The sequence below is a fragment of the Ranitomeya imitator genome, chromosome 10 (genome assembly GCF_032444005.1).
Source record: "Ranitomeya imitator isolate aRanImi1 chromosome 10, aRanImi1.pri, whole genome shotgun sequence".
NCBI lineage: Eukaryota > Metazoa > Chordata > Amphibia > Anura > Dendrobatidae > Ranitomeya > Ranitomeya imitator.
This window is the reverse complement of record NC_091291.1, coordinates 121,141,687-121,154,022: the sequence shown is the minus strand read 5'-3', so window position 1 is coordinate 121,154,022 and position 12,336 is coordinate 121,141,687. Positions and strand designations below refer to the sequence as shown.

The window sequence follows — 12,336 nt, the reverse complement described above, 5'->3', positions numbered from 1 at the left end:
TACCCATGTCTCACGTGACAGTGGCTAGTGAAGATTATGTGTAGCGCAAGTGTGAACTGGAAAGGACATCTCTCACAAGCCAAGCTTTATCGAAGTGTAAGGGGAGAAAAAAAAAATCTAAGTGCCAAAAACAAATTTGAACAGACCCAATATTAGATTGGATTGCTAAAGAAGAAAAAAAATGGATGAAATAGGCGACAGATGCAAGAAGCAGAATACAACTCACCTACACTATATAGTTACAGCACGTTGACCAGAATATACCCGGCACACTATTTGGGGTCTCATCACTGTGACACCCACCCTTAAAGTCCCTCTTCTGACTGGATCGGTAGTGAGCATGTGCGACCACTGCGCTATTCACTGTCTATAGGAATAGCGGTCTCACATGCTCACTGCGCTCCATTCACAGAGGGATCTTTGGTTCCCCTGTAATTAGGATTGGTTGACTCTGATAACAGTAAGCTATGTTTTATCTCATGCATAGGTAGGCGACATGTTTTTATTATTATTATTACTACTACACAACCCCCTTTAATGTAAATACTTAGGTGAAGCTAAAGGGGTCCAGGAACTCAGCATGATAGTTCCTGGGGGTCTATTCACACTACATATTGCAAGGGATATAACATATACCTTCAACAAATGTTACAGTTAAAGCATACCGCATATCCAGAGCACAAAAGTTTCCAAGGGTAAAATGCATAACACATTTATTTTTTTTTCTTCACCCATAAAGTAGTTGGCCAGAGAAGATGGAAGCAATATGCAGGATCCTGGAGCAGTGGTCAGTGGCTACTGCTCAAGACAGGACCCCACTACCCTTTAATTACGTGGCTTGGCGTAATGTCATGTGTGCATTATGCCAAGCCACTTAATTAAAAAAGGATTGGCAGGTAGGAGACCGTTCCTGCGGCCACAGGAATACAGAGGATCGGCAGGTAGGAGACCGTTCCTGCGGCCACAGGAATACCGAGGATCGGCAGGTAGGAGACCGTTCCTGCGGCCACAGGAATACAGAGGATCGGCAGGTAGGAGACCGTTCCTGCGGCCACAGGAATACAGAGGATCGGCAGGTAGGAGACCGTTCCTGCGGCCACAGGAATACCTAGGAGCGGCAGGCAGGAGACCGTTCCTGCGGCCACAGGAATACCGAGGATCGACAGGTAGGAGACCGTTCCTGCGGCCACAGGAATACAGAGGATCGGCAGGTAGGAGACCGTTCCTGCGGCCACAGGAATACAGAGGATCGGCAGGTAGGAGACCGTTCCTGCGGCCACAGGAATACAGAGGATCGGCAGGTAGGAGACCGTTCCTGCGGCCACAGGAATACCTAGGAGCGGCAGGCAGGAGACCGTTCCTGCGGCCACAGGAATACCGAGGATCGACAGGTAGGAGACCGTTCCTGCGGCCACAGGAATACAGAGGATCGGCAGGTAGGAGACCGTTCCTGCGGCCACAGGAATACAGAGGATCGGCAGGTAGGAGACCGTTCCTGCGGCCACAGGAATACAGAGGATCGCAGGTAGGAGACCGTTCCTGCGGCCACAGGAATACCGAGGATCGGCAGGTAGGAGACCGTTCCTGCGGCCACAGGAATACAGAGGATCGGCAGGTAGGAGACCGTTCCTGCGGCCACAGGAATACCTAGGAGCGGCAGGCAGGAGAACGTTCCTGCGGCCACAGGAATACCGAGGATCGGCAGGTAGGAGACCGTTCCTGCGGCCACAGGAATACAGAGGATCGCAGGTAGGAGACCGTTCCTGCGGCCACAGGAATACAGAGGATCGGCAGGTAGGAGACCGTTCCTGCGGCCACAGGAATACAGAGGATCGCAGGTAGGAGACCGTTCCTGCGGCCACAGGAATACCTAGGAGCGGCAGGCAGGAGACCGTTCCTGCGGCCTCAGGAATACCGAGGATCGCAGGTAGGAGACCGTTCCCGCGGCCACAGGAATAGAGAGGATCGGCAGGTTGGAGACCGTTCCTGCGGCCACAGGAATACTGAACTGACCACTGCACTAGGGTCCTGCAAATGTATTTTGTCATCTCCATAGCTGATGAAAATATTTATCAGCCTCACAGATACCGAAAGAACATGGGACCCTATGGAAACATTCGGCAAGTGCACAGAGCTTTCCCAGCGCATGCACCAAGCAGACACTGCAAGCAAAATGTGAATATGTGCAGAAAAAGGTGACCAGAACTCACGGGCTCCACGGATGTGATCTAATGTTCATGGGGTTTTTTTTTTGCCAAGTTTTCCCTTTGATCAACTCCCTAATGAGTCACCCAAAGAACCTGGACATACAGACCCTGCAGTAGTCCCCCCTTCCTCCATCCCATCCTTGCAGATGGACATTTAAGAAACTAAGGCGCAAATACTATCAAGCAACTGAAGAAGAGATGAGACACTAACCGAAAAGTTATTGCAATTAGCAAATATTTCTTATCACCGTTAACAGTCTGGAGGGAGAATTTTAAGACACAGACACGTTCTTTATAATCGAAGGCTTTTCTTTTTGGTGTAATCTCGTTAGTTATTACATCAGCCGGCCTCAGTTGTAGAGTTTATGGTTCACGGCCTTAGCTTAAAAACGGGGCGAAGTTAGTTGAACAATCTTGAAGCACAAAACATTGTGACTATTTTTTTTTTTTTTTTCAGCAAACATTCTGCGTCTTCCTGTGTACACCCAGAGTTAAATAAAACACAAACACACAAAAAGGTAACAAAAACTTTCTAACATTGCTCTGACGGGACAGAAATATACATCTGAAGAACAGTTGTCTTTTTTTTTTTAGTTTTGAAAAAAAAAAAAAAAAAAAGTAACCAAAAATAAAGTTCAGTTTGTCTGAATTCATTCAGGGTCCATTACAAAAAAGTAATGTCAATAAATATGAGTGCCAACGTAGATGGAGGATGTCACAGGGTTATAACTCGGTCTTCTCGTTCTCTTCTGGAGATTTCTGCGTCGTCGATTCTGACAACGAAAGAAAATGGAGAGAAAAACAACAATCAGAATGGAATGGCCACGGATGACTGCCACAATATCTATAATATAACGCTGGGAGCGTCACTCTGTCCGAAGCCTTTATAGCCTGCGCAAGCGCCGGCGCAGTCTGGGCCTCAAAGAGTGACGCTCCCAGGAGATCGCGGTATGCGTAAACACTGAACGCACACCGCGATCTCCAACAGAGAAGCAGGAACCGCCAGGAGGGTGAGTATCTGCTATATTCACCTGTCCTCCGTTCCACCGCTGTGCGCCGCCATCTTCCCGGTCCTCGGCCTGTGACCTTCAGTTCAGAGGGCGCGATGACGCGCTTAGTGCGCGCCGGCGCCGCCCTCTGACTGACCAGTCACAGCCAGAGGACCGGGAAGATGGTGGCGCCCAGCGGTGGAACGCCGGACAGGTGAATATAGTAAGTGCTGGGGGGCCTGAGCTGGTGGCGATACCGGCACCTGACCCCCACAGCGCGCCGGTGTCCCCGCCTGCTCAGGCCCCCCAGCACTCGGCGCCGAGCGGGTCAGAGGCAGCGGGGACGAGTAGAGCAGAGTGTGGCAGATGTAGCAGAGCAGAATGTGGCAAACGTAGCAGAGCAGAGTGTGGAAAATGTAGCAGAGCAGAGTGTGGCAGATGTAGCAGAGCAGAATGTGGCAGATGTAGCAGAGCAGAATGTGGCAGAAGTAGCAGAGCTGAGTGTGGCAGAAGTAGTAGAGCAGAGTGTGGCAGGATGGGAGCAGCCCATGTCAGAATGAGGGCGCAGGATGGGAGCAGCACATGACAGGATGGGGACGCAGGATGGGAGCAGCACATGACAGGATGGGGACGCAGGATGGGAGCAGCGCATGACAGGATGGGGGCAGGATGGGAGCAGCGCATGACGGGATGGGGACGCAGGATGGGAGCAGCACATGACAGGATGGAGACGCAGGATGGAGCAGCACATGACAGGATGGAGACGCAGGATGGAGCAGCACATGACAGGATGGGGACGCAGGATGGATCAGCACATGACAGGATGGGGACACAGGATGGGAGCAGCACATGACAGGATGGGGGCGCAGGATGGAGCAGCACATGACAGGATGGAGACGCAGGATGGAGCAGCACATGACAGAATGGGGACGCAGGATGGGAGCAGCGCATGACAGGATGGGGACGCAGGATGGGAGCAGCACATGACAGGATGGGGACGCAGGATGGAGCAGCACATGACAGAATGGGGACGCAGGATGGAGCAGCACATGACAGGATGGGGACGCAGGATGGATCAGCACATGACAGGATGGGGACACAGGATGGGAGCAGCACATGACAGGATGGGGGCGCAGGATGGAGCAGCACATGACAGGATGGGGTCGCAGGATGGGAGAAGCGCATGACAGGATGGGGACGCAGGATGGGAGCAGCACATGACAGGATGGGGGCGCAGGATGGAGCAGCACATACCAGGATGGAGACCATATACCAATATAAATGCTCGCCACCCGGGCGTAGAACGGGTTCAATAGCTAGTGACATATAATAGTAGAGGGCAATGCAGTTTTTACGAGTCCTTAGGGTCAATTTGCTGCAGTTTACAGCACCAGCTTTGTGCATGAGAATTTTTTGACGACTAACGCACACTGTGCAGAGAATATCCACAGCGTATACTGAGCAATGCTGTGGATTAGACATTTGCAGCAGGTCAGCATAGCCATTAATATCAACGGAAACAGACTGTAATGGCACCAGCAGCTTTTATGGTGGAAATTAGACCTGCGTCGAAAGAGCTGTAGCAGTGCAGGGAATGGTGTCAGATGCTCGAAGTCATAGACGTCAATAACTGAAGATGAAAAGGAATATGCGGCACTCACTCATTAATAGACATTAATATGGAGTCACTCCTCTGCAGGTATAATGGCTCCACTCTACTGGGAAGAATTTCTACAAGATTTTGGAGGCGTCTTTGGGAATTTTTGCCCCTTCTGCCAGAAGAGCATTTGTGGGGTCAGACACGGATGTTGAGGGGGGGGGGGGGGGGGGCTGAGCTCACAATCTCTATTATAGGTGTTGGATGGGGCGGAGGTCTGGGCTCTGTGCGGCCGCTCATGTTCTCCCCCCTCCATGTCTGGGCTCAGTGATGGGGACCAGAAAATTGTTCCCACAAAGTTCGAAGCTACAATTGTCCACAATGTTGTGTGCTGAAGTGTAAGATTTATTTTCACCGGTACTAAATGTCAGAGGCCGCCCCCTGATAACGGTCAATAGCAATATCCTCCTCCATCATCTGTACAGGGGGCACAATGCAGTCAGGGGGTAACGTCCTCCTGGAATCACCAAACCCAGACTCCATCAGACGCAGATAGAGGAGTGCGATCAGTCACTGCACAGAACACGTTTCCTCCAGAATCCAGTGGTGGAGGCTTTACACCACTCTATCCGACGCTCGGCATTGTGCTTGGTGATGTACAGCTGCATGCAGCAGCTCAGCCATGAAGCTCCTGGCGGGGGCGCAGTGTCTGTGCTGATATTATACCAGAGGTCTGGTCTATGCAGTTATAGGGTCAGCCGACTGTTGGGTGACTTTTCGGTCCTCTGCTCCTCAGCACTTGGCCCCCCGCTCAGTAAGGTTACAGGGTCTCCACTTTGTGGCTGAGTCGCTGCAGTTCCTTCCATTTCTTAATAATAATCACTCACAGGTGATGGGGGAAAAAATGTAATGAACTGACTTGTTACACCAGTGGCTCCCATTAGAGGACCGCGCTGGTATCAGTGTAGGTGTCACAGAGGTCACCATCTTTTCTAAAATGTCCCAAGTTTTTTAGACTTGTGCTATACCATAAACAATCTGTACAAGCCCCTGAAGCAACATCTGTTCCTTATGGAAGAGTCTAGTTGCATTATTCCCGCTCAATACACTGCACATTCATTGATACATAACTTACATACTCACAGTCTTACAATGTGACCAGAGCATTAAAATTCTTGTGCGTGCCCCGGATTACCTGCTTCAGAACCGGATATTTCTAGGACCTTCTCTTCCACTGGAGGCTCCGGCGCAGGCTCAGGATCACTGGGTGGCTCTGCGTAAAAAATAAAATATAAACCTATATATTCACTAGAAGTCAGAGGTAGATAATCAGATCCACTCCATCAGCCATGGCACCAATATGAACAGGGCTTAAAGATGGAAAGACAAAAAAAAAAAGAAAAAAGTCCTAAGAGAATGTAAAAAAGTTTTTAGTAGTTGCTCACCTTCCGTGCCCTCTTTTATGGTTTTCTCGCCAGTGTCCGTTGTATTATTTTCGCCGTTGTTGTCCGATTTCGTGGTGTTACTCTTCGGCTTGGTCTTAGGCTTAGGTTTGGAAAACTTTGCTTTGTTTAGCAGGTACTGAATTTCTCTGTCCAATGCTGCTAGTTTTTGCTCAATATCTTTAGACAACAAGACTGGTTTTTCGGTGGCCGGTAACTTGGCTTGCTCTGCCAGAGTTTCATTTTTCCATATCTATGTTGAAAGAGTAGAAAAAAAGTTTATAAATTCAATACAAAATACTATCAACCATCTGATTTCTGCCGTGAATTTCAGAGACCCATTTGCAGCAGCGGGACCCCCAGCAATCAGCAAGTTACCACCGACAACCCTTGTAAGAGACGGGTGGAGGGCAACAAAATCGTGGTGCTAGAATGGTGGGGAGAAGTAATGGTTGTTTTGTCGTCATTTCATGCCATTTGTGGTTTGATCCCCTAAAAATCCGTCTTCTCTTACCCAGGTGTCATTAATGAGCTTTTCCAGTGTATTTAGCTCAACATCTGTGAATATGGGGTCTTCATCAATGAGCATTCTAGCACTCCTAAAAGAGAACAGGGGGGGAAAAAAATTGATAAATCATAGATCTGACATCGTGGGCAACGGCACTGACAAGTGCTCAACGGCACTGACAAGTGCTCAACGGCACTGACAAGTGCTCAACGGCACTGACAAGTGCTCAACGGCACTGACAAGTGCTCAACGGCACTGACAAGTGCTCAACGGCACTGACAAGTGCTCAACGGCACTGACAAGTGCTCAACGGCACTGACAAGTGCTCAACGGCACTGACAAGTGCTCAACGGCACTGACAAGTGCTCAACGGCACTGACAAGTGCTCTTTCGAGCAGTATGAAACCCCTGTTAAATTATAGTGAGGGCTCTCAGTACCCACTGGTAAAATCTACTTCTACACAGATCTCTTACTTCAGAAAAATAGCAGAATGATTGAGCAAACTATCCAGAGTTGCAAGTTTGTCCGGCCACTTTCTCCGCTCTTCAACCTTGAAAAACAATGACTTGCACGCCTTCTTCAGGTCACTTAGCTTGTCCTTCAGCTCCTGCAATAAATGAGACTGATAAATGAAAATAATTCTCCTAAGAAAATTTCACCTGAACCGGTCATATCGGGTCCACGGACAGCCTGAACCAGCATCAGCTCTTCAGAACCTGAAAAAACTGCAACACTTCAAGTTTTAAAAAGAGCCGGGCACAGGGAGAAAAAGGTCCGAGTGGCTTTGGAGCGACTTGTACCTGCCCGATTCAACTTGATGGGTGTAATGTGCAAATTCCCTTTTAATATGACTAACTACATTCAAACCATGAATGTTTTACGTTCTATAAGAAGTGCAAAATACATTACTGTACCAGGTCTAAGGACAGTTATGCAAGATTTTATTTTTAATTAAAATGTATCTTTTGGTTAAAAAGCATTTTTTTTGCCGAAGGGTTTTTCTTGAAAATTTGTCTTTTTCATCCTTTATGTATCACCGTAAACAGCAGTCAGGAGAATGCAATATCAGTGAATCTAGTGAGCTCTTCTGATGGTCTGTAACTTTTATATCCAATATGATTGATTGACCATTTAAAATTTGACTTATGTTGTCCTAAATAAGTTTAGAGATATAAGGCGAAAGAGGAGAGGATCACAGATCCTGCCACGTACTGGGAAATGTCACTGTTCACTCATTCTGCTATGTACTGTGATGCATAGAGGCTGTAGAAGACAAATTGTCTAGCATTTTTTTTTTTTTTTATGAAATCCTTGCAAAAATCCTCGCATTTTTAACCTAGTACCTTAGTAGTTGCTGTGTATCCCTCATCTTCCAGCCAGATTGAGGCTTGGCTAAGCTTGCTGGAGATCTCCTCCCTCTGATCCTTTGTAGACACTTTACGAAACTCATTTTGCTCTAGTTTATCCTACAGGAAATAAAAGGACACAGTATTGTAAGATCATAAATTAACATATATACATAGTGTAAGCACTGAACGGGGGCTGAAGAGCGCAGCTCCGTTCAATGTGTCGCAGCTGATCACTTGGGATTCCTCCAATCTGTCATTGATGACCTACCCTAAGGATAGGTGTTCAATAACATACGCCGAACCATCCCACTCGTATGTAAATAAATGTTTCATACCTGAGTCTCAAAAATAAAAGCTTCTAAGCTATTTGCAGCTTTTTCTCGTTCTTGTTTCGCAAAGTCTCGTTCAGTGAGCTCCTGCAACCTAGAAGCAAGGCGACAGGTTACTCTTCATAGTCACATTTCAGAGGACTTTGCATCCGGACTTTACTCTAAGAGGACAGGGAGTTAAGACTTCTTTCCAATTTACAAACTTAGGGACAAATCATGGAAACCTTTAAAGGGGTATTCTGTTCTCCGTAAACGATCACTTATCCATTCTCAGGTACGAATATAACAGAGTAAGCCTGCTCTTCACTCTTCGGATCTTTTCTTATATACTCACTTTTTAACAGATTTCTTCATATCTTCTTCATTAAGATCTGGTATATCGTTAATGGTCTGATCAGCTCCAATTTCATCAACAAGTTTCTGCTTCTTGGGAGCAGCGGGTTTTTTTGCCTCTTCTTCCGGTGGCTTTGCAGATTCTGCTTCTTTCGCAGTTTCTTCTGTTTCCTTAGTGTCCTACCAAAGTCAATATAGAGAGTAGAATTTTAGTAACAATCCAGCAGGTCATCGTTTTGGTAATAAACTCCGTAAAAGAGTATTAAAGGGATTGTACAGGACTTTGGAAACTGTTGGCCTAGTTTTTAGAGGAGATTTGTGGGGGTCCGACACGCAGCACCTCCACCAGGCAGCCGCCATCTGGTCCCGCGGACACGGAAGTTACAGTGTACAATCCCAGGGAACCACAGCGCCGTGTAGTGGCCATTCTATCGATCTACAACTCCGCTCCTGTTGAAGCGAGTAGGAGCCGAGCACACACAATGTACAGCGCTGTGATCTTCAAGCTCCTAACATCCATCCGGCATTGGACCTACAGACTGCTGATCAATGAAGGTGCCGGGTTTTGGACATCCACCAATCTGATGTGGATTGCCTATCCAATGGATATGCTTTCAAAATCAAACCACTGAATGAACAATTTAAGTGCATTTTGTGGGTTACCTTGCTGTCTTTTTCACCCTGTTTTTTCTCTTCTGCTTTTTGGTCCTCTGCTTTAGCATCTGAATCCTTTTGGTCGCTCGCTTGGGTTGCAGACTCTTGATCTTCTTTAGTGGCCTCGGTTGGCACCTCCTCTTCTTCCTGTAAAGTATATATAAAACAAAAAAAAAAAAAAAAAAGGAAAAAACTATTATAGTCAGAGGTCAAACTTCCTAAAAGATTAGTAAAGAGATGCAGCACACAACGACATTCTAGGGGATGGTGTAAGAAACCAGTCCAGAATACAGATATATGCTTGTCCTTTTGTCAGATGCGAAATAAATAGATTTGAATGTGATGTTTGGGTGATAAAGTCTTACCTGGACACTGTCTGTGGCATTCTCCTTACTCTCCGTAGTGGAACTTCCTCCTCCGAATAAACTGGATATAGTATTTCCCAATTCTGTGGAGGCCAAAGTAAAAGATTCACAGCACATGAAAACAGAATATAACTGTCGAATACTATAAAAAGCAGACATTCTGCAGCCGGAATTAATTTTCCCCTACAGCTTGACCACTTTTTTTTTTTTTCTTCCCTCCCCTCCCCCATCAAACTTTGGCTTTAAACTGAGAAATACGGTCTGGTTCATGCAGATAAAGTGTCACTTACTCGTCAATGTAGATTCCTGCTCTGGCTTCTCTTCTACCAGCGTCTCAAACACAGCTTCCACCTAAACAGATTGGAGAAACAATTATACATTCATTTGGCCTAGTTTATTTGCTTTAATGTCAGCACTGCGATCCCACCATGACTTTGCACAGAGAATCTACTGTAAATCTCCTTGTCTTCCAGGCGGATTTTTGCTGGGGACTTCACCGGATGTATCGCAAAGGGTGAAATCCATAATGAAAAGACAATAAGGAAAAGTTCCCACCACGAGAAGGAGACTGAGTATCTCCTCTGCTCGGCTTGCTCTGTACTACACTGCAGATTTTCCAAACACATCCAGGACGTGTGCATGAAGAGACGCCTCAATCTAAAAGGTTTTTTTTGACACCATAAAATGTGAAATGCACCGACGACATTTCATTGACCGGTACCTGCCAGCAAGTAGCATGCACCCATCCAGAATAGGAGAGGCGCACGATACCTTGCACAAGAGCACAAGAGACACCCGTCAAAGAGACGTCATCAGCACAGCGCTGGAAAAACCCATTAAAAAGAAAAGGATTGTGAAAGTGCGAGTATTGTGAACCCCTACCCTGTCCAGGCTGAGTATTCCACTTTCATCCATATTGAAGTGTGCCTTGATCCCTTTTGACTCGTAGTCGGCCTTCTTCTGAAAACTCTCCCCAACTCCACTGAGTTTAACAGTAGTGAGGTTCAATGATCCAAAAATCCTGCAATAAAAAAAAGAAAAAGTTGCACGTTTATCACGGCTGACATTTCCATAGCGCTATTGCTGATGCATAGATTTTCTTATCCATGGTCTTACTTCAGATCCTCGGCATCCAGGAAGCTCAGGTCTCCGTAATTAATGTTAAAATCAAAGTCGTCGGTGTATCGGTTAAAGGTGATCACTTTGCGCTGCGGGTAGGGTGCCAGCCTCTGGAAGAGAATCCTCTTATTGTGCTTTAAGCTTTTAACGTTTTCTTCCTCCATTTCTCGAGTAAACTCCACCTGATGGATAGAAGACATCACTTAAAAAGGAGTTCTCATCATAAATGAGTTAAAAAACAAACAAACAAAAAAAAACCCAAGGAACATTGCAATTTGCCTTTTATTAAAAATCCTCTCTGTTCAAGAATGGAGGAATTTTTAATTCTATAGTTAACCGCCCATTGCCTAGGTTACCAGCCACCGCTGCTGTGTAACAGAGTTGGCCAGATTTCTAGGCAAGGAATGCAGCAACTACGCAAGGAATGATGCGGCTAGCTTCACAGCAGCTTTATAGCACAGATCTTGAAAAGATCTGTGCTATAAAGCTTGCCAGGGCTGCTGTGAAGCTAGCCGCATCACTGACCCTGGACAGCTTTAGTGCCCCCTGCACTACTCTGAAGCGGATTCTGCCTGCAGCATCAGAAAGTGCACAGTTCGGGCAAGCGAACCGTCAATCAATAAGGAGCGCACCGCCACCAGCAAGCCTTACGCCAGGAGATAGAAACAGTGCACTCATGAAGATTCAGCATGAATAACCTTTTGAAAGAAAGACGTTTTCCCACACTGTAACCCATAAAAGCTATAAGTCTTACTTGTATTGGAAAAACAGCGGCGTCTCGGACTACAAACGGCTTCACTTTAAAGGCTTTACTCAGAGCAGCCGCCTGATAAACAGCTCCCATAGCAGCAGCTTCATCCGCATTTATGTTCTTCCCAAGCTCTTCCCTGTGACAAAATTGTGAATTATATTGACAATTAATATGACCGAATATACAGCAGATTTGCACAGCGAACCCCCTTAGCACCTCACATGTTTTAAGTATTCTTCCCAGTGGCCAAAGTTACCGTAATTTTTTGGACTTTTGTTATTCCACTCCCTTGATTGCATAAAAGGGAAAAAAATCAACAACTTGGAGGTCACCAAAACTTTGCTGCGACATACTCACTTGCCCACGGCTTTAAGGAGCAGCTCTTGAACTTTAGGAATACGAGTGCTACCTCCCACTATGATGACCTGATCAATTTCATCCTATCAACACAAACAACACACTCAAAAAATGCTGGGAAAAATATATACACACACAACTACCCATTTTAAATACATGTGGCATTCTCACCATGTTCATCTCGGCACTACTCAGAGCTTTCCGCACCGGAGAAGAAACCCTTTCGAAGAGATCTGCAGAGAGCTCCTCTAATTCTTGACGCGTCACTTTGACTTTAAAGTCAATATCATCCATAAGACCCTCGATCTGCGCACCAAGAAAACATTAGACATGCG

The 12,336-nt window shown here is 46.5% G+C and overlaps 2 protein-coding genes across 3 annotated transcripts in view; both read right to left on the bottom strand.

Moving 5' to 3' along the window:
* Positions 1-729: 729 nt before the first annotated feature.
* LOC138651223 (uncharacterized) lies at positions 730-2,200 on the bottom strand. Its single transcript, XM_069741259.1, has 2 exons — positions 1,693-2,200; positions 730-1,647 (listed from the first exon to the last, which is right to left on the bottom strand). The coding sequence occupies exons 1-2, from the start codon at positions 2,052-2,054 to the stop codon at positions 879-881; spliced, it is 1,131 nt and encodes a 376-aa protein (XP_069597360.1). The 5' UTR covers positions 2,055-2,200; the 3' UTR covers positions 730-878.
* A 608-nt stretch (positions 2,201-2,808) lies between these two features.
* The window catches only part of HYOU1 (hypoxia up-regulated 1), a 29,102-nt gene continuing 19,574 nt past the window's right edge, over positions 2,809-12,336 (bottom strand). Inside the window, exons 10-25 of one of the 2 annotated variants that reach the window (XM_069741257.1) lie at positions 12,173-12,307; positions 12,002-12,084; positions 11,648-11,780; positions 10,891-11,075; positions 10,657-10,795; positions 10,065-10,125; positions 9,775-9,857; positions 9,419-9,556; positions 8,757-8,935; positions 8,429-8,516; positions 8,088-8,210; positions 7,218-7,351; positions 6,750-6,834; positions 6,239-6,488; positions 5,937-6,066; positions 2,809-2,980 (exon numbers count right to left, since the gene is read on the bottom strand). In XM_069741257.1, the coding sequence (XP_069597358.1) occupies positions 5,960-6,066; positions 6,239-6,488; positions 6,750-6,834; positions 7,218-7,351; positions 8,088-8,210; positions 8,429-8,516; positions 8,757-8,935; positions 9,419-9,556; positions 9,775-9,857; positions 10,065-10,125; positions 10,657-10,795; positions 10,891-11,075; positions 11,648-11,780; positions 12,002-12,084; positions 12,173-12,307 (1,923 nt within the window). In that variant the 3' untranslated portion in view covers positions 2,809-2,980; positions 5,937-5,959. The remainder of the gene's footprint in view (positions 2,981-5,936; positions 6,067-6,238; positions 6,489-6,749; positions 6,835-7,217; positions 7,352-8,087; positions 8,211-8,428; positions 8,517-8,756; positions 8,936-9,418; positions 9,557-9,774; positions 9,858-10,064; positions 10,126-10,656; positions 10,796-10,890; positions 11,076-11,647; positions 11,781-12,001; positions 12,085-12,172; positions 12,308-12,336) is intronic. The other variant, XM_069741258.1, reaches the window with a different exon arrangement.